The sequence below is a fragment of the Phoca vitulina genome, unplaced genomic scaffold, assembly GCF_004348235.1.
Source record: "Phoca vitulina isolate PV1807 unplaced genomic scaffold, GSC_HSeal_1.0 scaffold46, whole genome shotgun sequence".
In the NCBI taxonomy this organism is placed as follows: Eukaryota; Metazoa; Chordata; class Mammalia; order Carnivora; family Phocidae; genus Phoca; species Phoca vitulina.
The window spans coordinates 7398006-7421779 of NW_022589749.1; the positions used below are offsets into that span (position 1 = coordinate 7398006).

General features: G+C 45.1%; 2 protein-coding genes across 5 annotated transcripts in view; one reads left to right on the forward strand and one right to left on the reverse strand.

The window, feature by feature from the left end:
* Positions 1 to 18315, reverse strand: part of ACAD10 (acyl-CoA dehydrogenase family member 10) — a 38235-nt gene extending 19920 nt beyond the window's left edge. The window contains 7 exon segments of the mRNA XM_032431226.1: positions 833 to 974; positions 2174 to 2333; positions 3040 to 3198; positions 7292 to 7486; positions 9465 to 9613; positions 13721 to 13920; positions 18228 to 18315. Of these exon segments, the coding sequence (XP_032287117.1) occupies positions 833 to 974; positions 2174 to 2333; positions 3040 to 3198; positions 7292 to 7486; positions 9465 to 9613; positions 13721 to 13907 (992 nt within the window). The 5' untranslated portion in view covers positions 13908 to 13920; positions 18228 to 18315.
* Positions 1 to 23774, forward strand: part of BRAP (BRCA1 associated protein) — a 93611-nt gene that overhangs the window by 45519 nt on the left and 24318 nt on the right. For 3 of the 4 annotated variants that reach the window (XM_032431229.1, XM_032431228.1, XM_032431230.1), the window contains exons 3-5: positions 20910 to 21071; positions 21778 to 21976; positions 23263 to 23452. In XM_032431229.1, the coding sequence (XP_032287120.1) occupies positions 20918 to 21071; positions 21778 to 21976; positions 23263 to 23452 (543 nt within the window). In that variant the 5' untranslated portion in view covers positions 20910 to 20917. Of the gene's footprint in view, positions 1 to 18396; positions 18683 to 20909; positions 21072 to 21777; positions 21977 to 23262; positions 23453 to 23774 lie in introns of those variants that run through there. The other variant, XM_032431227.1, reaches the window with a different exon arrangement.

The following is a 23774-nucleotide window of genomic DNA, read 5'->3' on the forward strand; positions in this document are numbered from 1 at the left end:
ATGCTCAGAAATAGCTACAGGTTTTCTCCTCTGATGACCCCCTAAGGCTTCATAATCATCAGTCACCAGTGCCTACAACACTTGGAGAAGTCAGATTCCAGGAACTAAAAAGTCCAAAGGACAGACAGTAAACAGTGAGAACAAGAAGGGGCCAAGAGATGACATCATATTTCCCTTACTACTCTGCAACACTCCTTCTGCAGGGGATCCGGGGCTGGGAGGGAGAAGGGAGCAGAGGAAGAGAAAGGCTTCCAGGACGGTAGGCGCCCCCACTGGAGCCCATCCAGAATTTTCATCTCATTCTCAAAGAGTTTGGAGCTAGGTTTTTTTCAACCTACTATGTTTAAATTTTCCTATTTGCAAAGGGGTCGGGAGGGGTTGTAATACATTTATTCTTGTACACATTTTATTATGGAAAATTTCAAACATACCTCCGTAGAGAGGTTCATATGAAAAACCCCACATGCCCACCGCCCAGTTTCAACAACTATCCCCTCGTGGCCATACTCGTTTTGGCCTCAACCCCACTGAATATAAGACTAAAGGTCTTAAAGTCTTTAAGACTCAAGGGTAAGACTAATGAGTATTTCAGAAATGCCTTTTTTCACCCAGAGGTTCCCAAAAAGGGCTGGTTTTCTAGAGGTTTAGGTATAGAAAAGAGAAAACAAACTTCTGAATAAAATTAGGTTACATGTTCTTATTGGAAATAATTTTGGAAGTTCACACTTGCAGATTTAAATGTGTCATGGTCTCTGACAGGGTGCGGACTTGTCAGTTTGGGGCTGAGCTGCGGAGGCTGGGGGTTGAGGGCGCCCCGGCTCTGAGAAGTTACCTGAACTCCCTCTCCACTGCATGGCTGGATGGAACGAGGGTCCCCGGGGGTTTCCTCCTCAGAACCAGCTGGTGGTTGCCGAGCCTGATGTAGTAGGTTGGATTGGACTGCCCATGATCAAACTGGAGGAGTTCCAATGGGCCTGCGAGTTTGAAAACCAAGAAAACGAAAACAGTTCTGAAGGACAGAGCGGGGCATTCCTGCTTTCTAACGAGTACCACATTTGGGATGCAGAACATTCTGATTTGGGATGCACCTCCTCGGCACCAGAAGTGACTGAGTGCCAGGCATACCCCTCAACTCAGGTCCACTACCGTGTGGCAAAGGCCACTCCGTTTCTACCACATTCTCACTTTGTACAGGTGTCCAGTTTTGTCCCTCTTGCCAACTCCTGTTCTGCGAAGAAAAGCTTTTTGGTTCTGTCTATCAGGCACAAGCACGGTCATGGCAGCCCCTCATGCAAATGGAATATGCTTTAAGCCTGAGCATGAAAAGTGCCCCTGTGTGTCCCTCAGCCCGTACTTGGCCAAAGCACGCCTGACACTGGCATGACGGCTGAAAGGAGCTTCTGCAGAGGCCGAGAGCCTGAGCCACAGTGCTTTCCCAAGACGCGCTCTCCCACCCCAGTGGGCTGAACTCTATGGCTCCCGCCCAGGAACATCCTAATTAACCCTCAGCTTCACAACAAGACTGAACTACGGACATAGATTTGTCTCACATGGTCAGAGAACAGGCAATGGGAGTCGGCCTGAGTTCGCTGGCCTGCTCCAAAAGGGCCCCTCGGCGGTACAAGAGGCCCTAAGAACAATCCAGTCCCTGGAGAGCAGAGCTGTGAAGCTCCACACAAAAAGTCTTTTTCAAGGATTTAACGGGTGGAGGCAAGACTTTACCACCAGGTGGAAATGTCTTCAAAAGCCCCCGAGGCAGCTGTTTTTCTGAGGCTGAAATTCAAAGAATGAAAGAGGGACCTTTGAAGAGATGGAGACAACTTGTCCCATTGTCAACTCAGGCAGCTTCTTAAGTCACCTTCACAAACCAGGCTGTCATCTCAAAACAATTAGACACAGTCCAGCATCCCTGGGCACACACCACCGGCTCCAGGTCCCAGGGGGGATCCCTGCGACACCACACTCTCGGGTGGAAGAGGGAGCGCGTGACCTTTTGGGGTTAATGCTTTTTCCCAGGCAAGACTGAAGGCTGCACTCGGATCCACTGAGCCCAGTGGCTGTTTTCCTCACCACACAGCCTCTGTCTCCAGCATATTCCACTGGGGTTTGAAAGGGAGAACCAGACTGAAAGCCGAGCCTTGAGAGAGTCAGCAAAATACAATCATGTAAATACCTGTGCTTTGGGTCCCCAGTAAGTCTTTGAGGTACTTCTCCAAGGAATCTCGTGGAATCTCCACTGTCTTTCTCACAGGGCTAGTGTTTGGAATAACCATTCTCAATGTAAAGCCCAAAACGGTTTCTAATTCCTTTACGGCAGTCTCTGGGTCATCAACCTGGTTTCAAAGAGAATATTGAACATCAATCACCAGTCAACCCTGACCTGGCCTCCTGTCTGTTCTCTAAAAGGGTAGTTCTTTAGGGGGAGATAACCAAGAAGTCAGGTCTCTGAGCAAGGGCTTTGGAGGCCAGGATGTTCAGCTAACGAGGAAGCTGTAGGATGAGCTTCCTCTTCCCATTTAATTCCTAACCACATTAAACGCTCTCTGCTGGAAGAGTGTCAGTTAAGAGTCCATGATGCTCCTTCACGCCAGGAGGGCAGAATGCTGTGCCACCCTGTCCCGATGGCCCATCAGCCGCCTCATCATGAAAACGCCAACATGGGAAGCCAGTCGGAGGTCTCCTTTCATGTGGCTTCTCACTCTTCAAAGCCACGACCCGGGTGGTCCGTGTGGCTGCTAGCTGCTGGCTCCCCACCCAGAACAGCGTCACTAGAACAACCCTCCCAAATGTCTTCAGCCTGCCAGCCACCCTCCTTGTGTAATTCTGTTCTCAAACTGCCTTCTTAGTATGTGTTTGTCCTACTTCCCTTTGAAAATGCGAGTGGCTCGTCACATAAATTTCCTAATTAATAAAAAAATGAGACTATAGCAGCATGGGGGAAAACCACTAAACACAACCATGATTGTGAGCAGGACTATACAGAAATGCTTAGGCCAGGGCCTGGTGCACAGCCGGGGGTCACAAAATTGTGACCGTTACCTGAATGGTGTGAATGCCAAGGCTGGCGGCTGCTTTTATATTCAGTTCAAGATCGTCCAGAAAAATGGACTCAGAAGGCTGCAGGCCGAGCCGCTCCAAGCACAGCTTGTAGATCCTGGGGTCTGGCTTACAGAGACCTTCTACGCAGGATTCCACGACCTGAGCGAGGAACAGGAATGAGAGGTGGCTCTAAAAGGCGGTGCTCCCACATGCGTACTGCCATAGTTTTTGAAAAGAATACCATAAGGACAGTTGAGATTTGTTATAACGAGTAACTTAAGAGTGTTACGACATCAAATGTTGCTGCTTTTTCAAGTTGGATATGGAAATACTGCATTACTACCTAGGGGCAAGCTCAGAAAACCAGAGTTCTGGTTCAGACACGGTGTCCTCATCAGTAACGTGGGGATACTAATAGCTATCTTACCTATTGTAGTGGTTGTTGAGAACTTTAAATGAAAGTTGAGCGAGTTCCAAAATGACAAAGCATTTCGCTGATGTTAGATGTTGTGCCTACACAGAAGAGCTGCACATTTCAGCTTTAGGAAAAGTACTTCACCGATTTTTCAGAAAGAAGGCACTGGTTACTACTACCAAAGACGCATGACCTTAACGTTCATATTTCAGAAGTTAAAACACAAAACAGCCATGCTCAACTTAGATAAATCCCATCGTAGGATGGATGCCAAAGAGACTGTTCGTGGCAAAGAATTACTATCCCTTTCACGCAAAGAGCTCCCTTGTGTCCTGACAACCTTGCTTCAACCATGTATGTGATCCGGAACTGGGGGGGGGTGCTGCCGGGAGTGCGGGAGCCCCCTGCAAAAGCTGTTCCAGTGCCAGGCAACCCTGCAGGTCCTCACACTGTCCCCGGGGCTTAATCTCCAAGAAAGTGGGCCTAAAATGGCCACAGAGGCTTAGACCCGCTACCCTCTGGTCTACCCTGAGAACAGATGTCAATCCCTGCTCCCTCCTGGAAAAACTCACACTCTCCAAGACCAAGGACAAACCTGGGGGCCCCTCCCTCTACTCCAGGCTGCATTATTCAAGGTTGGGTGAGAGCTGCCCTTTCAGGTAAATAAATGTCCTGACTACATTGGACTCTCTACTTATGCACCTGAATGAGCTAAAAAAAAGACAAGCTCCCTATAGTGAAGACATTAATAGTGCATAGCAAAGGGTGTTTCAGACACAGACCAGGGTCCGTGCTGCAGGGGAGGCTGTGCTGGCTGAGACAGATGAGAGGGGGCGGCGAACCCAGGGGACAGGGCCAAGTTCTCATGAGCAGACATCTCTCAGAAGCCACTACGCTGAGAGTCACTGCGTTGGGGAAGTGAAAAAATTCTTCAGATTTAAGTTTGATAAGATCCCTGGTCTTTTCTTTCTGTTCTATTTTGCAACTTGAAAAAGTTCTGGAGATTTATTTCATAACAACGTGAATATACTTAATGCTACTGAACTGAACACTTAAAAATAGTTACGATGGGGGCGCCTGGGTGGCTCAGTCGGTTAAGCGTCTGCCTTCGGCTCAGTTAATGATCCCAGGGTCCTGGGATCGAGCCCCACGTGGGGCTCCCTGCTCGGCGGTGAGTCTGCTTCTCCCTCTCCTCCCCACTCGTGCTCTCTCTCGCTATCTCTGTCTCTCTCTCAAATAAATAAATAAAATCTTTAAAAAAAATAGTTATGGTAAATTTTATGTGATGTGGGTTTTAACAATAAAAACAATGTAGTAATTTTTTAATTAAAAAATTCGATGAAAAAAATTTTTAAAGCTGAGACAGATTCCTATAACACTGAAGAGTTCAGCCTCTAATGTTGACAGAGATTATAGGATTGCTTACACTATTCCATCAAGCGTGTGTGCGTGCATGCACGTACATCTGTACGTAGCCTTAGAGCTTTAGAGAACAAAAACCTACACCGTTGGCCTTGAAGAAATATTTTTAAAACTCCAGGTCTCCTGCAGACCTAAAATATGAAAACCCACCAGAAAACCTGCTGGAAAGCACATGCCAGAAAGCCTGTGAAGTCTAAATAAACATGTCCATTTTTTTCAAGAAGCTCATAGGTCTTTTCAATTGTAGCCTCATTTGGAGGGCTCAGTGTGAGCCTGACCAGCTTCAGTTGTCCAGATGAAGATATCATTCCTATAGCTGCACTGGATGGAAGGAATCTCTGAAAATAACTGCCACGTGCCAGGACCATGCAGGGAGCTTTGCATGCATTACTCTGTGGGGTGCACACAGCTACCCTACAACAAAGAAATTGCTCTTCCTGAATTAGAGATGAGGAAACTGAGGTTCAAGGCAGCAAAGCACGGTCCACGGTTTGCAAGTTGCAGAGACAGGACTGAATCTGGCTGAGGTTCCAAACGCTCGTGGGGAGGGAGCTTGGAAGATGTCTGTGTGTGTACTGCGGGGAAACCAACAATCAAAGCAGGTGGGGGCCAGGCAAGGTGTCCAGAGGGGAGAGGACTCTATCTCTGATGGGCTTTCTACAAGAAGGAAGGAAGATGTGGAAGGTGAAAACAGCACTAGGCTGGGAGGTTAATTTCCAGCCTTTGTGCTCTGAATTTCTGCCTGTCAATTCTACTAGATTTTATGTTCTAAAATAGCACTGTCCAATAGAACCTTCTGCAGTGATGGCAATGCTGTGTCTGCGCTGTCCAATACAGTAGCCGCTAGCCACATGTGGTGACTGAGCACTTGAAACACAGCAAGCACGTCCTCCAGAGGGCCAGGATTGCCTGTGACATTTGACACAGTAACCCTTCACGCCTAGCCAGCGCCCCACACACAGTAACGTTGCTCCGTAAGAATTTATATTCTAACTGAAGTTTAAGCAGGTCATCTATAACGAATTCCTACCTACCCCAGGATGATAATCTATTTTCTCTTGGGGAAGTGGGGAATCCTTTATAGCTACAGTAACCTCTTGGCACAGAGGACCATCTCAGTATGTGCTCAGTGTAGTTGGGTAGTCTAGCACCGGGCTATCCAATACAGTAACCACCAGCCATATGTGATTATTTACATTTAAACTAATAAAAACGAAATAAAATTCAGTTCTTCAGTGATACTATCCACACTTCAAGTGCGTTATGTGACCAGTAGCAACCATACTGGGCATTTCCATTACTGCAGTAAGTTTTGTTAGACAGCACTGGTCTCAGGATTAATGCCACAGAATAGAGGGCAACATCATTGGTCTTTTTTTCTTTTTTTGAGGGGGGAGGGGCAAAGGGAGAGGGAGAGAGAATCATCTTAAGCAGGGGCTTGATCTCACAACCCTGAGATCATGACCTGAGCCAAAATCAAGTCAGATGCTTAGCCAACTGAGTCACCTAGGTGCCCCCGCCGCTTTTTATCTTTTTAAAAAATATTTATTTAGGGACGCCTGGGTGGCTTAGTCAGTTAAGTGTCTGCCTTCAGCTCAGGTCATGATCCCAGGGTCCTGGGATCGAGTCCCACGTTGGACTCCTTGCTCAGCAGGGAGCCTGCTTCTCCCTCCGCCTGCTGCACCCCCTGCTTGTGCTCTCTCCCCCCACAAATAAATAAATAAAATCTTTAAAAAATATATTTATCTATTTAATCTCTACACCCAACATGGGGCTCGAACTCATGACTCTGGGATCAGTATTTGCACACCCTTCCAACTGAGCCAGCCAGGCGCCCCAACAGGGTTGGTCTTTGAAGAGAAAAGGTCAACAGGCCCTTTAAGATGTGAGGGCCAATGGAAATTTGTGTGTTATGTGAGGAATAAGGTTCAAATTCAGAATGTGAAAGAGTCTCTAAAGCTGAGATTTCAACCAGTTATCAAGCCCCAGAAATACTGGACTTTGCTGAGAGGTCAGCAACCTTTTAAAAGTCCTCTTTTCGGGCGCCCGGGTGGCTCAGTTGTTAAGCATCTGCCTTCGGCTCAGGTCATGGTCCCAGGGTCCTGGGATCGAGCCCCATATCAGGCTCCCTGCTCATTGGGAAGCCTGCTTCTCCCTCTCCCACTCCCCCGCTTGTGTTCCTGCTCTCGCTATCTCTCTCTCTGTGAAATAAATAAATAAAATCTTAAAAAAATAAAAAATAAAAAATAAAATAAAAGTCCTCTTTTCATCCTGTTATGTCTAAACCTAATTTAGTCAAGTTCGTCTGAATAAGAAAACCCATTCACTCAAGACCTGCTAAAAGGCAGCGTTTAATGATGCATCTGGAAGCAAGGACAGAGACTGTTTTGATTGTTTGGATCACTTTAAGCTTACCACATCAAACTGTTTCCGGTCCAGGGGCAAAAAGCTTTTCCTGTTGGCGAGATAAAAATTATTGCTCAAGACTGCAGTCCGAAGGCCTTTTGCCCGAATTTGAGTTATGGCCTCAGTCATCACTGGGAACTGCTGTGCCGCTTGCTCACTGGTCAGCAGAGAGAAAAAGGAGGCCACAGGTACAGAAGTCTTCGCCTAAAAGTGGGGAGGGAAGAGCAGTACCAACAATAATTAAGAGGAGGAGGAACCGCTTATCACCAACAGAGAAAATATTGCTACCTAAAGGAATTCTCCTTTGGCCCTCGTGCAGAACTTTGTGTACAGGGTTGTAAGGACTGACTTCGAGCGCCTCTGGTGAGGGAATGGAGCTATTTATATCAATATTCCAGTTAAATGAATTCCTTATTTCACTCATGGATTGGCAATCTTCAAAAGTATCAACCCCAAAAGTACATGAAGCAGATCTAATTTAATTCTTAATGATCCGGAAGACATGTAATGATTTTCTATTGCCTGAGCATCACCACTATGAACTTCAGTTTCGGACCCATTTTTCATTTTTAAATTCAACCTACGCAGGTTTTGAAAACTCATCATATTTCAAAATCTGCAAAGGCAAGTCTGCGATTTTACACGATCACACACACACACACACACATTGTAGAACAGCTTCATTGAAATACAATTCACATACCGCACAGTTCACCCATAAATTGTATGATTCAGTTTTTAATATGTTCACAAAGTTGTGTGACCATCACCACAATCAATTTTAGACCATTTTCATCACCCTGAAAAGAAACCCCATATATACTGGCAGTCATTACCCATCCCACCCCTCACTTCCCAGTACTCTCAGTCCTAGAAAATCAGTAATTTACTTTCTTTTCCTATAGATTTCCCTATTCTGGGCATTTGATATAAATGGAATCATACAGTATGTGGTCTTTTTTGACCAGCTTCTTTCTTTCATTTAGCACAATGTTTTACATATATATTCGAAATTGTAGTAAAATATACATAACATAACATTTACTATTTTAACCACTTTAAGTGTGTAGTTGGGTGGTATTAAGTACATTTGTTATTGTGCAACCATTACCACCACTGGATCCACAGAACTTTGTTTACTATATTTTAAATCATATTTTAGTAGGATTACTGTGAAGTTTACACTTGAGTTAATGTAAATAAAGAACTTAGAACAGGGGCACCTGGGTAGCTCAGTCAGTTAAGCAGCTGCCTTCAGCTCAGGTCATGATTCCGGGGTCCTGGGATCAAGCCCTGTGTTGGGCTCCCTGCTTGGCAGGGAGCCTGCTTCTCTCTCTCCTCCCCACTAGTGCTTGCTCTCATGATCTCTGTCTCTCTCACTCAAATAAATAAAATCTTAAAAAAAAAAAAAAGAACTTAGAACAATGCATAGTACAGAGAAAACGTTCAATATTATTATTGCTTTATTTTTTTTAATTAAAAAAATTTTTAAAAATTTATTTATTTGAGAGAGAAGAGAGACAACATGAGCAGGAGGGGCAGAGGCAGAGGGAGAGAGAGAATCTCAAGCAGACTCCACGCTGAGCACGGAGCCCAATGCAGGGCTCGATCCCAGGACCCTGAGATCATGACCTGAGCCAAAACCAAGAGCTGGACGCTTAACCAACTGTGCCACCCAGGCACCCCTTATTATTGCTTTAAATAAGCTTTCTAATCAAAGCCGTTATGCAGACAGCTCCTATTACAGATGAATAGCAGCTGATGGAGGAGCTTAGTAAAGAATACTTTTACATATTCATATATGTAGCTAAAGTTGAGTACCTGGGGATGGAAGAAATACATTAAAAACTTGTAACATAAATGGGTGATGGGTGTTAAGGAGGGCACTTGTGATGAGCACTGGGTGTTATATGCAAGTGATGAATCACTAAATTCTCCTGAAACTAATATTACACTGTATGTTAACCAACTAAAATTTAAATAAAAACTTGAAAAAAACCAACTGACCAAACCAAACAAAATAAATAAAAACTTGATATATTACAAAAAAACACAAAAAAACTTACAATAGATTATTAGGTTTTTACTTTTTTATTTGCAGCTTAATCAACTTAATGGGTGAGTATGGCATCCACCCATTTGGGAAAAAGAGTATGTAAATTCAAATGTGTTTATCACTCACAATGTCAGAGCAAAGTCTCCCAAATTCTTGCAAGAAATCCTCTGTTGTTATCTCTCCCCTCATAAGTTTCATCCAGGGCCCATTTTCGCCACCTAAGATCCAGGCCTTCCGTATAGTTCCAGGAGGGATATGATTTTGTAGCTCCCATTCTATAGGAAGTAAAATATGCAATGAGTAAAGAACATTGGCAGATGGCTGGGCTTTGGGAAGCCCTGGGGAATTACTGAACCAGTCCCCGAAGCACTGCTGTGGTGCCAGGTGGATTCTGCTGGGAATCTGAAGAAATTCAGGAAATGCAAAATCTCAGCCTTAAGCCTCCAAGGCAACAGTGATACCGAGGGGATGCAGCTGCTAAGTGTCAGGTCCTTACCACCTGCTTGACATGACTCTGGACACTGCGTTATGCATTTTCTTCCTGGGTCTCTCATTAGCTGGCTCACTCACATGGTCCTGCCATGTGGTAAGGAAATACATGCGTAATAAGCTGGATTCTGGCAGCACTTGCAAACAAGCCTGTCATTTTGTAAACTGTAGTAATCCTGGATGGCAGTGGGGCTGGTGGTACACGGGAACGTTCGCTTGGAGGATGCCGTCTTTGTGGACTAAAGAAAATTTCTATCCACAAGAAGCTCAGTCAGTGAATGGATCAACATTCGTGTACACTGGGAACCTTTAGACAGGGGCTGCTTTTTCTTGTACAAGGTTGTTTTTTCTTTCTAAAATATAGCTGCTATGGGGCAAAAATATGTAAGGTAATCATAATTATTTCTAAGACATAATCTTTACACATTTTTTCTTGTTTTGATAAAGTAGGGCTTGTGCACTGAAAATATCTGACTATAGAAAGTGTAAAAAAAGAAAGTAAAATGACAAGCAATCTCAACCTTCAGAAATAATCGATGTTACTAATCTGATCTATATCTTTCGAGAATAGCAAGACTTTTTTTTTTTTTTCTGAGAGAGAGAGCATGAACACAGGAGAGTGGGGAGGGGCTAAGGGTGAGAGAGAAAGAATCTTAAGCTGACTCCACGGAGCCCGATGAGGGGCTCAATCCTACCACTGTGAGATCATGACCTGAGCCAAAACCAAGAGTCAATGCTTAACAGACTGAGCCACCCAGGTGCCCCGAGAATAGCAAGACTTTTAAAGCTCAATCCAAATAATCATACTTGTTTAATTTGAGAACTAAAGTGTGTAACATTTTTTTTAATGTTTTATTTATTTATTCATGAGAGTCAGAGAGAGAGAGAGAGGCAGAGGCAGAGGGAGAAGCAGGCTCCCCGCCCAGCAGGGAGCCCGATGTAGGACTCGATCCCAGGACCCTAGGATCATGACCTGAGCCGAAGGCAGATGCTTAACCATGTGAGCCACCCAGGCGCCCCAAGTGTGTAACATTTTTTATGGTCTGAGAGTTGGCAAGCACATAAGGAAACTGGTACTCTCATATACTGTTGATGAGAGTGGAAAAAAGTACAACCTCTATGGATAGCAAAATTTTAAATGTGTATCTGATATAGTAATTCCACTTTCTAGGAATTTCTCCCACAGATAGATCTATAAAAGTCAGCAAAGAATATGTATAAGGCTGTGCAGAATTGCTTGTAATCAAAAGAATCAGAGGGTGCCTGGGTGGCTCAGTCGGTTTAAGTGTCTGCCTTAGGCTCAGGTCATGATCTCGGGATCTTGGGATCAAGTCCAGAGTTGGGTTCCCTGCGGAGCCCTCCCTCTGCCCCTCCTACCACTCGTTCTCTCTCTCTCTCTCTCAAACAAATAAAATCTTAAAAAAAAAAGAACCAGAAACTTAAATGTATAATAAATGTTAAATCAACTATGGTACATCCATATAATGGAATACTACACAGATGTATAAACTAGACCAAGGAGGGGGTGCCTGGGTGGCTCAGTCGTTAAGCGTCTGCCTTTGGCTCAGGTCGTGATCCCAGGGTCCTGGGATCAAGCCCTGGGATCAAGCAACAGGCTCCCTTCTCCTCCCTCTCCCTCTGCCTGCTCTCTCTCTCTCTCTCTCTCTCTCAAATAAAATCTTAAAAAAACAACAACAAAGCTTTGGGGCGCCTGGGTGGCTCAGTCGTTAAGCGTCTGCCTTCGGCTCAGGTCATGATCCCAGGGTCCTGGGATCGAGCCCCATATCGGGCTCCCTGCTCAGCAGGAAGCCTGCTTCTCCCTCTCCCACTCCCCCGCTTGTGTTCCCTCTCTTGCTGTCTCTCTCTCTGTCAAATAAATAAATAAAATCTTTAAAAAAAATAAACAAAAATAAACTAGACCAAGGATATGCAAAATATGGCCTGGGAACCAAATCTGTTTTTGTAAGTAAAGTTTTATTAGAACACAATGACACCCATTCATTTATTACTGTCTGTCACTGTTTTCTTGCCACAACAGCAAAACTGAACAGTTGTGACAGAGATGGTATGGCTTGCAAAGCCTACTTAGCCCTTTACAGAAAAAGTTTGCTAACTCAGACACACCTTGGCAGAGGTTACACCGATGTGGGAACATGCCAGCCGGGGACACTCTACCCAGGGAGGAGGTCAGAGAAGCCTTCACAGAAGAGAAGTCTTAAAATCAATACTAACAACCACCACAAGATGTACTGAGTACACAAGACTCCAGGCACTGTGCTTAACTTTTTTTTAAAAGATTTTATTTATTTATCTGTCAGAGAGAGAGAGAAATATCCTGCACAAGCAGGGCGAGAGGCAGGTAGAGGGAGAAGCAGGCTCCCCACTGAGCAAGGAGCCCGATGCAGGACTCAATTCCAGGACCCCAGGATCATGACCTGAGCCAAAGACAGACGCTTAACAGACTGAGCCACCCAGGTGTCCCTACACTGCTTAACTTACCATCAAAAGTACCAGTAGGATTTGAACAGGTAGAGGGGGTGGGGAAGGGTAGCTGCCAGCAGAGGGGAGAGAACTTGCAAAGACACAAGAGTGTAAATGTGTTTGGCAAGTTTAAAGAACATCAAGTAGTCCACGGCAGCTGAAACATGGGCAAAGCTGTGACAAAAGGACGTGAGGGCTAATTTGCAAGAGGCCTTCGGATACCAAGGAAAAACTTCTGGACTTAATCTAAGGGACAAAGCACAGGCACTCAAGGATTTGAAGCAAGGGAGTGAGGGGATAAGGTCTATATTTCAGAAAGGTAATTCTGGGGGCAGTGTGGAAGGTGGCACAAAACCCAGAGTGCCAGGAGGCAGAGACAGAGGAGTTAGGAGGCTCCTGGGATGGTGCAGGTGGGGGAAGATAGGGATCGAAATCTGGGCCGAGGCAGACAGGAGTGAGTGAAGCGAATAGGTTCTCGAGATATTCTGGAGAAAGTTGAGAAAACTCCTGTCCAGTAATCTTTGTTTTCGGTAAAAAGAGGAGTTTCAGCTGTTGGCCAAAGATGAAGGTTTGTGGCGGGGGGAGTAGGATGACTGCTGGGGAGGTCAGAACAGCCCCGCAGTAAATGCCACAGGAATATGAGCAGAGGAATAGAGAGGATGAGGGCCCAGCTGCAGTTGGAGGTAAAAAACTGCTCTCCAAGTCCGCTTGCTCAGCTGGGTCAGGTGAGAAGGGAATCCTCGCAGAAATGAAGCCAGGAGGCCAGAAGGGGGAGCTCTCGCGCCCTTCCAACTCTGTCAGTTACAGAATCTCCAATGGGAAAGGATCATCACTTCCTGGCCTCAACAGGAGAAAGATGTATGCTGAACTCACTACCCCAGCAACTCGGCTGATGAGAAATCATCATCACCCTGAGCTCCTGCCTTTCTCCAGTGGACTTCTGTTCAAAACAAGCCCTAATTTCCTCTTCTTTCTCCATAAAATAATGTTCCTCTCCTTTGTGAGACTAGCCTATGGTATTGGCCATAGCTTGCTTGTCCCAAACTGCAGTTCTCTTGCTATTCCCAAACAAACTCATTTTTGCTGGTAAAATAACTGTTTCATGTTTAAGGTCAATAGGAAATGTTTACTCAGGGGCATATAAAACCTGTACTTGGGTTGGCTTAGCATGGAGAACTGCCCAACCAGCCACCATAGTAGGTCAGCTCTTGGGCCTTTTTTCCTTCCTGCTGGCTGGAATGAGAATGTGATGGTAGGAGGCGAAGCAGCAAAGACAGACCATGAGGTGAAACTGGAAATGAAGGGTACTCACAGCAGAGCTGCCCAAATGTTCCTCTCAGCCTCCCCTTACACACTGCATTCCCCCTACCCCGACCCTAGTCTCCAAAAGTGAAACAGAATGTAGAGCTCACCTGCGGCCACTCTCCCTGGAGAAGGAATGAGAACTCCACCCATGTCAAAAATCACCGCTCTGTAGGTGCCGCCTCCAGAATGTGCCCATCGCCTGGCTGGCTGGTGCCTGCCCTGGATGTGTTTCAGGAAGGCTACCCTCCAAGCGCACTGGAGATGTGAGGACTGGAAAAGCTGCCTTATGCACATGTTGAGGCCAACACTGCACGAGAAGAAGACACAGGGCACAGCTTGCCTTCACTGCCTCCAATCCAGACCTCCATCCGGGAGCTCAGGCATGCCAACCGGACATCTCCACTATCTCCCGCAGACCCTTCAAACCACAACCAGAATTGAACCCTCCCGGACTACTCTGTTTTCTAAGCTCCTTAGCCTAGTAGAGGGTTCCACCATTCAGCTAGCTGCTCAAGCTAGAAATCTGGGGTTCACTCCTGACTTCTCTCAGTCCCCCACCTGGCCACCTCAATTCCATGTGCTCTGTGCTGTCGTCTTCCTCCTGAAAATCGCCATCGACCTCTCTCCACTTACTACCCACAGATTATCTTGCCCACAGATCACTGCAACAAGCCTCCTAACGGATCCCCGTGCCTCTTCTCAAACTCCTTCTCATTCTTTCTCCACTCTTCAAGCAGAGTTAAGACTGCTCCTTCAAAACTGCAAATTTGGCCACATCCTAACGCCATTTAAAACTTTCAATGGCGGGGCGCTTGGGTGGCTCAGGTGGTTAAGCGTCTGCCTTCAGCTCAGGTCATGATCCCAGGGTCCTGGGATCAAGCCCCGCATCGGGCTCCCTGCTCAGGAGAAACCTGCTTCTCCCTCTCCCACTCCCCCTGCTTGTGTTACCTCTCTCGCTGTCTCTCTCAATTAAATAAATAAAATCTTAAAAAAAAAAAAGTAAAACTTTCAATGGCTCCCCACTGCCCTCAAGATAAACTCTGTTCCTTAGCCTGTCTCAAGAGGCCCTCTAAGATCTGCCCCCTACTCTTGGCAGCAACTCTCCCTCTTTTTTCACCTTAATCTGGATGCTGTGGACACACAAATCTATATGCAGCTTCTTTAAACACATGATGTTCTCCTCCAGCTACCATGCCTTTGCCTGTGCTGTTGCCTTGCCCTGGACTGCTCCCTTCCACCTGTTACCTGGCTAATTCCAAATTGTCCTTTAGGTTGTAGTTTACCTATCACTTCAGGAAACCCCCTTTGGCTACCAGAAAAGACAGATGAGAAGTCTCTCCTGTATACTCCCAGAATGCCCAGTTCTGACCTCCTCCTGGTACGGATGGTGCCTCCATCACACCAACAGCCTCCTAACTGTTCTCCCTTTGTCTCTTTTCTCAACACTCTCAGAAAGTTAAAAAAAAAAAAAAACCATCCCCCACACACACAACACACACATATGTATATAGACATATACCTATATACAGGGATAGAGATAAACCAAATGTGGCAAGATGTTTAGTCAATCTAGGTGAAGGGCATATGATGAAGAGTATGTGAGAGATCATTCACTGTACTATTCTTTCAACTTTTCTGTATCTCTGAAGTAAAAAGCTGGGGTAAAAACAAATTAATGAAAGCAAATGCTATTTGCAGTCAGGTCTGTATGAAAATCTTTGCACTTTTTGTGTGATTTCTATAGCTTCAAAGCTTACTAAAAATCGGGTTTGGACAACATAGTTTGGGAAGACAGCCTATACGTTTATGGGAGTCACTTCAGTGTGGCCATCAGGATTCAGTAAGCCATAGAAGACTCTAAAGAAAGGGTTCTCAAGCAGTAAATCCTTGAGATGATACAGTGTGTTTTTCATATAATTGGAAATTTGCAGAACTGGGAGAGGGGGTTGAAATTAAAAACTTAAAGGTTGATTTGCATTTTCAGTTTTACTTATGTTCCCACACCAAGGCCAGAGTTTATAATGGAAGGAGTTTATTTATAGGCTTCTAAAAGCCTCAAAAACTTTGTGTCAGGGCTTAACGGCGATGAAAAGCATCTCTGGGGCCTGAAGGGCTGGCTTGCATCTCAACTGAGGGTACTAATGGATGAGTGGGCAATGCTCCCATGACCAGCTTGCTTATTCCTTCCAACTAGAGATGATGGTTCTGTTCTAGCTACTTCCCAACACTCTCTTCAGAGTGGCAAAACACTGTTTCTCCCACCTCCAGGCTCTGGGAACTGTGCACTGTGACAGCTTTTCCCACTTCATCTGCTGTACACTTCACTCATTTTTACATCACAGCCTCAGCTTTACCTTTACATCCTCTCGAGAGGCTTTTAACATCTTTTTTATTTTTATTTTTTTAAGTAGGCTCCACACCCAACATGGGGCTTGAACTCAAGAGTCTCATGTTCTACTGACTGAGCCGGCCAGGCACCCTGAGGCTTTTTCTTTTCCAGGCAGGCTCTGGTACTACTTTTTTTTTTTTCTTAAACTCCTATTGCTTCTTCTCCATACCTTCACTAGAGCATTTACTCCATTACATAGTAACTGTTTTCATGCTTATCTGCTCCTATAATTGTAAGCTCCTTAAAGCAAGGCCTATCTTATCTTTTCATCTTTGTATATATTTCATCTTTGTGTATACCCATCCCCCTGGGGCCTAGCACTGCATCTAGACACACAGCAGATGCTCAGTATAAATGAGTTGGAAGGATGAATAGATGAATCAGAAAATAGGGCAAGGCAGGGGACAGGTTTAGTTGTTGATAGCCACAGAAAACGGTAACAAGCCCAACTTGCCCATCATTAACTATTCTCTGGAACTAGCATGTTCCTTCTGTACCATAGAGAATATTTGTCTTCTTTCAGAATAATGAGATTAGTATGATAATGTAGCCTTGCTACTTAATTTATGCTTTTATAAATATGCACAGTGTGTTGTCACGTATTAAGAAGATGGTTTAGGGGCGCCTGGGTGGCTCAGTCATTAAGCGTCTGCCTTCAGCTCAGGTCATGATCCCAGAGTCCTGGGATCGAGCCCCACATCGGGCTCCCTGCTGAGCGGGGAGCCCGCTTCTCCCTCGCTCCCCCTGCTTGTGTTCCTGCTCTCGCTATCTCTCTCTCTGTCAAATAAATGAATAAAATCTTTAAAAAAAAAAGAAAAAAGAAGATGGTTTAGTAAAAAGGTTGAGTGTGGCTCTGGAATCAGATTGCTTGGGTTTGAATTCTAGCTCTGCCACTTACTAAGTGTGAGATCCTGAGCAAGTTTCTCTGAGACTCAGGTTCCTCCTCCCTCTGTAAATGGGAGTAATTATATACCAGTCTCATAAAGTTACTATTACATGAAATAAAGTATGTAAAGCACTCAAGTTAGTACCTGGCACACTATTAAATGTTATCTACTACTGTGGCACCTAGGTGGCTTAGTTGTTTAGCATCTGACTCTTGATTTCAGCTCAGGTCACAGTCTCAGGGTTGTGAGATCAAGCCCTGCGTCGCGCTCTGTTGCTGGGCGTGGAGCCTGCTTAAGATTCTCTCTCTCGCTCTCCCTATGCTCCCCCCTCCTTCTCTAAAAAAAAAAAAAAAAGAGAAAAATGTTATCTACTATTGTAGTATACTATAAAAAGTTCATGAGGTCTCATAGGTTATATGCATATACTATGTGAATATGGCATATGCATCAGCGATTCTCAACGGGGTGTGATTTTGGTCCCAAGGGGCCATTTGGCAAGGTCTGGGTACATTTTTGGTTGTCACCACTTGGGAGATATAAACAGTGTGTATTGAAACATATTTCATAAGATGCAGTCACAAGCTATATACACATATAGCATGTGGTTATGTTATATGCATATGTAGTCCAGGATGTGCTGTGACGCATCCTAGAAATCCTTATAGCATATGCTTGGAATAGCATCCTGTCATGTGTGCGACATTTAGGTATTGACTGTGGCTCTCTATATGCTAAAAGCAGTCTGACATACTGGAAAGAAAGCTGAATCTAAGAAAAAATGATATATGTAGAGCCACAGGCTCTATTTCATGCTCATGGCTGTATATTATCCCACTTTTGTCAAAAACCTAGCTCAAGGTCACACAACCGATCAAGGTCGACTCCATTAGAGCAGGAACTGTGTGCTTATCTCATTCACGAAAATATCCCCACCACCCCAACAGTGCTTAGGCTCGCAGTAAACATTTGTGAACTTACGGAGCGGGGAGCAGGGCCCAGATTTAACTCCCGACACCGTGCGCTTAACCAGCCCACCGCCCTACCTCGACATCGTCAGAAACACTGCCATCGAGTCCCTGTTCCTCAAGGGCCTTCAGAGAGGCGAAGACACCTCTCTGCGCTTTGGCGTACCTATCTGTAAAGTGTGGCTAACACAAAGCAACCCCTCCAGCGCTAGAGCGAGGGGTCAAACACAACAAAGGGGCAAGAGCTCGCCAGAGGGCACGGTTCCTCGGACAATTCGGAGACCTCGCCGACCCGGAGACCCCTCGCCGTCGGGAAGCAGCCTGAGGGTAAGGCCTCCAAGAGAGGTAAACTCGGGCCTGGGCGCAAACCCACCGATCGGCCTAAGAGGGCACCCGGAGCCTGCAACCTCCGTAAGCTTCCTCCTCCCCGACCTCCTCAAGATTCCCGTCCGGGGAGCGCAGACTCACCTCGGCGTCGCTACGCCAGTCACGTGGCCGCCACCCTATCCAATCGGAGCGCGCGCTGCTCCGCGCACGCGTAACCTCGCGGGTCGACGACGGCGGCCGGGAGGCGGAAGTGAGGGTTGTTGTGGCTCGCAGGGTTGCGCGCGGAGCTGTTGCTACCGAGGCAGCGGCGGCGGCGCTGAGGCGGTGGCAGCGCTGCCGACCCTGGCCGCTCGGCCTCTCAGCTCGCCTTCCAGCCTCGCCTGAGCCCGCCGGGGCCCGCGCCGGCCAGCGCCTGCCCTATGAGTGTGTCACTGGTTGTCATCCGACTGGAGCTTGCGGAACACTCGTCCGTCCCCTCCGGCTTCGGCTTCAGCGCCGCCGGTGAGTCCCGCGGCCTCGCAGCCTTGCGTCTGGCCCCGCGCCTGGGCCCGGGAGGCTCGCCCTCCCAAAGTACGCGCCCGGGGAAAGGCGGCGGCGAGGGCCTTTGTGTCAGGAAGAAGCTGAGAGGTGGCTGAGATTCGTCTCATTCCGTCCATCCTAAATAGGCCTCTCGGATGTCATCTCTGGGAAGCCCTTCCCGGTCCCTCCTCCTTGTGCCTTCCCACGGGCACTCTGTTTATACCTGGCGCGTCGCCCTCTCCACCCTGGGTTAGAGTCAAGTTGTGTAAGTTGCTCTCCTCCAGGCTTTGTGAGGGCAGCAACTGGATCCCAGAGATGCTGACGGTTCGTGGTTTAATTAAATCGTTCCTCTTTGGAAGAATTTCTCTTTAGGCGCCTGCAACCACAGTGGTAACTATAGCTAAAGTTTGTACACTTTCTGTGTCGCAGCACTGTACTAAACACTTTGTGTGTATTTTCTTCTTTTTTTTTTTAAAGATCTTATTTATTTATTTATTGACAGAGAGAGATAGCGAGAGAGGGAACACAAGCAGGGGGAGTGGGAGTGGGAGAGGGAGAAGCAGGCTTCCCAGCTGAGCAGGGAGCCCGATGCGGGGCTCGATCCCAGGACCCTGGGATCATGACCTGAGCCGAAAGCAGATGCTTAACAACTGAGCCGCCCAGGTGCCCTGTGTGTATTATCTTCTTTAATTATCTTCGCAACAACCCTGTTAGGTAAATGTACGCGCCTTTTACAGGTTAGGAAACTGAAGCCCAGTGATTAAATGACTTGCCCACGATTGTCCTGTAAGTGGTGAAACTGGGATTCTAACTCAGAGCTATACTTGAGAGTCTGAGCTGTTCATTACCAGCCACACACAGCCTCCTTCGTGGGGAATGCAGCTATGATTGTGTTCCTTGGACCTTAAGCAATTTCCTAACAATAACATTTATTCAAGAAGTAATTACTGAATGCTCACTCTCTGCTGGAACTTTAGTTGTTTGCAGAATCAGACATGGTCCCTGCTTTAATGGCACCGGCCGCTCAATGAGGTAGACAGGTGAATTAAATAATTACAGAATAAATGTGGAATTACATCCATGAAAAGAGCTGTGAAGGAAAGGAAGAGTTTGGAAAGCTATCACGAGGATATTTTTGGTTTGGGGAGGGGGCCTGGGGCAGGTAGAGATGGTGTCCTTAGAAACTCCCCTGAGGGGGGCCTGGGTGGCTCAGTCGTTAAGCGTCTGCCTCCCGCTCTGCCTGCTCTGCCTTCTGCTCGGGTCATGATCCCCGGGTCCTGGGATTGGGCCTGCATTGGGCTCCCTGCTCAGTGGGAGGCCTGCTTCTCCCTCTCCCACTCCCCCTGCTTGTGTTCCTTCTCTCACTTTGTCTCTCTCTCTTTAATAAATGGATAAAATCTTGAAAAAAAAATTTAAAAAGAAAAGAAACTCCCCTGAGTGTGTGAATTTTGGAGCTGCAGATTAAAAATTGAATATGATTTAATGGGTTACAAGCACCTTTCAAAAACTACAAGTGATCCCTAAGTTGTGAAAGTCAGCTAAATTGACATTAGGCACGAATACACCTCTACACAGGTCAGTCCTTGATCTACTGAAGACCTTCCAGGGTGTGCTAGGCACTGTGGGGTAAGTGCTGGGGGTACAGTGGTCGGCAGAACAGGCCTGGTTCCTGCTCTGATAGAACTTACGTTCAGAGTATTTCAATCGAGTCTCGAAGTTCCTTTTCCATTTTTGTGTGTTTCATTGATTTAAGACTGTGATCACAGATTTTCATGGTATGATTCATGGCATGAGGCTAACCCAGGGTGTTTAAGAAGACTACTGCTAAAGGTTTTTGAATTTTTATTAATGGACCCGAGACCTTCATTTGGATCTCAACACAGTCTCACTTTACCAGAGATTACTTAAAATGTTGGTTCAATACGGACATAATCACTGTTGAACCTTCTCTAAAGCTCTTATTCTCAGTGATTTGCTTTAAAAACGCATGATTTCACTAGAACAACCCTGCATTTCTGAATTTATTGCACTGGGTGTTTATTGACTGTCTGCTGGGCACTGAGGAGCCCCAGAGGTGAGTGAGAGATGCAAAGGCATCATATTATCTTGGAGGAGGGCAGCAGAGAGAAAAGGGAAGCTTATCGATGGATACATTGAAAGTGGAGAACTTGTTTTATTATCAGATATTAATCATTCATGTGTTCCTTAGCTGGGGAAATGTCTGATGAGGAGATCAAAAAGAAGACACTAGCCTCAGCTGTAGCCTCTTTAGAAGGGAAGTCACCAGGGGAGAAAGCAGCAATCATACATCAGCATCTTGGCCGTCGAGAAATGACAGATATGATCATTGAGACCATGAAGTCCAATCCAGGTATGCTTCTAAAACCCCAGACTCGTGTAACATAAGCCCCTGGTTACCTGTCTTACACATGTTATTCCATGACCCCATGATTTTGACCTCTAACATACTTTTATCTTTCACTACCTGTGCCTTACATGAAGTTGTCAAGCCACACTTCGGCGTCTCCAAATATTTCTCCTAAATTAATACTAACTAGGTGGGTCGACAACTTTATTCAGTGAGGAGAGCTACTTACCATCTAGGTTAGTGGCAGATCACGAATAAATCCAGATAAGCATGTTGTGTCTCCGCCGCCCCCCCCCCGCCCCGCCCATACACACACTGCCAGCTCACTCCAACTGAGAGCCTGGTTGTGTACTATATCTCCAGCGTGGAGGTGATTAGAACTGGTAGGTTTGGTTTTCCAAGTTAATAGCCCTGAGTGTCCCATTTAAGAGTACATGATGGAAGACATCTGCTTTTATTATGGTACTGCCAAATGTAAGAGCCATCCTTAAGTTTCTGTGGGTATTATTGAAATTTTTATGAGACAAAGATTGCTTTCAAATTTAGATGCCCTTAAAACTTGGCTGTTCTGTAAATATGGTTCTTAATGCAATACATTACAATTTCTCTGTTGAAGTTTATTTTTCTGACTTAAAATTTTAACCTAATTAGAATCCTTCCACATATTTCCTATCAGTTTATAATCTGCTAATTTTTTGATTTGTGAAAGATGAGCTGAAAGCCACAATGGAAGAAAGGAAGTCTTCAGAAGCATCTCCCACTGCACAGAAGAGTAAAGATCAAAGTATAGAATGCATAAATGCTGCTCCCGATTCTCCATCCAAACAGCTTCCAGACCAGATTTCGTTCTTTAGTGGAAACCCATCAGTTGAAATAGTTCATGGTATTATGCATCTATACAAGACAAAGTAAGAAAAACCCTTTTCCTTTTGAACTGGTCTGTTTTTTTGTCTCAGGGCAGTGAAATATTTCTTGCCCTGAGGAGCAGTGGATATTTTAAGCTTCAGAAGGATAATACTTTTCATATATTGTATGTTAGAGAATTCTTAGATGTTCTATATTTGGTTAATCTTAGAGATTGGGTTAAAGCTTCTTAGAAAAGAAACATGTAGATACACTGAGAAAATACCTAAGAAAATATTCCCTGAGAAGGCAGGCATGCAAGATGATTGGAAAATTAAAAGGAAGGAAGATAAAAAGGAAAAAAAATATATAAATGATTCATAACATCATTGCAGTCTCATATCCCCTCAAATCTTTACTAAAAAAGCTGTTAAGTCTGTTAATGGACTACAATTTCATCATCTCTTCTAATCTTTTTTGTGGTCCACACAAAACTTAAAAGAAGCCAAAGGAAGGAAGCATTTGGCTGGATAATCTATAAGCTGGGTCTTCAGCCCGTTGGATAATTGGTAGCTGATCTCTTTAAAGCCTATCCTCCTAACGTGTTTGCTAGGTCCCCACTGGGAAACAGTGAATACTCAGGTCGCCTTTTGGGATCACACCTGTTGAAGTAAGTTTGCAGCATTTCAAAAGCAAATTGGATTGTGGGAGGTTTTTTCTTTTTCCTCTATTCCAGCTATTCTAACCCAACAGCACTTTCTGTAATCTTCAGAATCACATCTTCATAGTTCTGAATTCTCTTTCTTATATTTAGAACACTCCTCTTCTAGACCCCTTGAGAGAAGTGCATAGTTAGAGTTGCCCATTAACTTGTAGATTGAGTCATACTGTGGCTGCCTCTCTGCCTTTGTGGGGGCAGTTTTCTTTAACTTCCAGAATAGTGATTTTAAAACTTAAGGGCAAAAAAAAAGTAAAAACATAGAGTTGTGCTTCTGAGTTACCTAATGAGAATTTATTATTAAAAAGCTAATGAGAATAAAACAAACCACTGATTTATAACTGTAATAAGCCTTTAACTGAAGGTTAAATATTTCAGTAAAATTTCAGTGGTGGGTGTAATCGAGACTGTTGCACAGCTTACCTTAAGCTCTGTTGCAGACATGTTGAAGGTATTCTGCATTAATCAGGTCGTGTGGGTTTTCAGGTATTATAACACTCTGTATAAATCAATCTGTGAAGTATAACAAGGTTTTTTTTTTCTATTTTCTTGGACATAAAAGTTGTCTAATTAGTGTTGTCTGAACTAACCATACCTCATCCATTCAAGACAGTCTAATTATTGTCTTATTAGTAAGATGACCTCCTTAAAAGAAGATGTGAGGCGCAGTGCCATGCTGTGTATTCTCACAGTCCCTGCTACAATGACCAGTCATGACCTTATGAAGTTTGTCGCCCCATTTAATGAAGTAATTGAACAAATGAAAATCATCAGAGACTCTACTCCAAATCAATATATGGTGCTGATAAAGTTTAGTGCACAGGTAAAAGTTAAGATATTAAAAATCTCTTTGCCACAGAAACTGTGTTTTTGAAACTGTGTGATGCTAGCTGTGTGTGATTTACATTTTGCACTTAAGATTCTTGATATACCTGTCTTCTAGGGTATTGTAATTCTAGAAATTTTTCTAAATTTGTTAGCAGACACACAACGCTAACTCGTACCCATAATGTTTTTATAAAGTGGATTGGGTATGAAATCTAGGGTTGTGTGTATTTGGTTATCCAGTAGTCACTATTCCAGTAGAGTAGTAGTCCCCAAACTTTTTGAAATTGACACCGTATTATCATCTGTCCTTATAACAC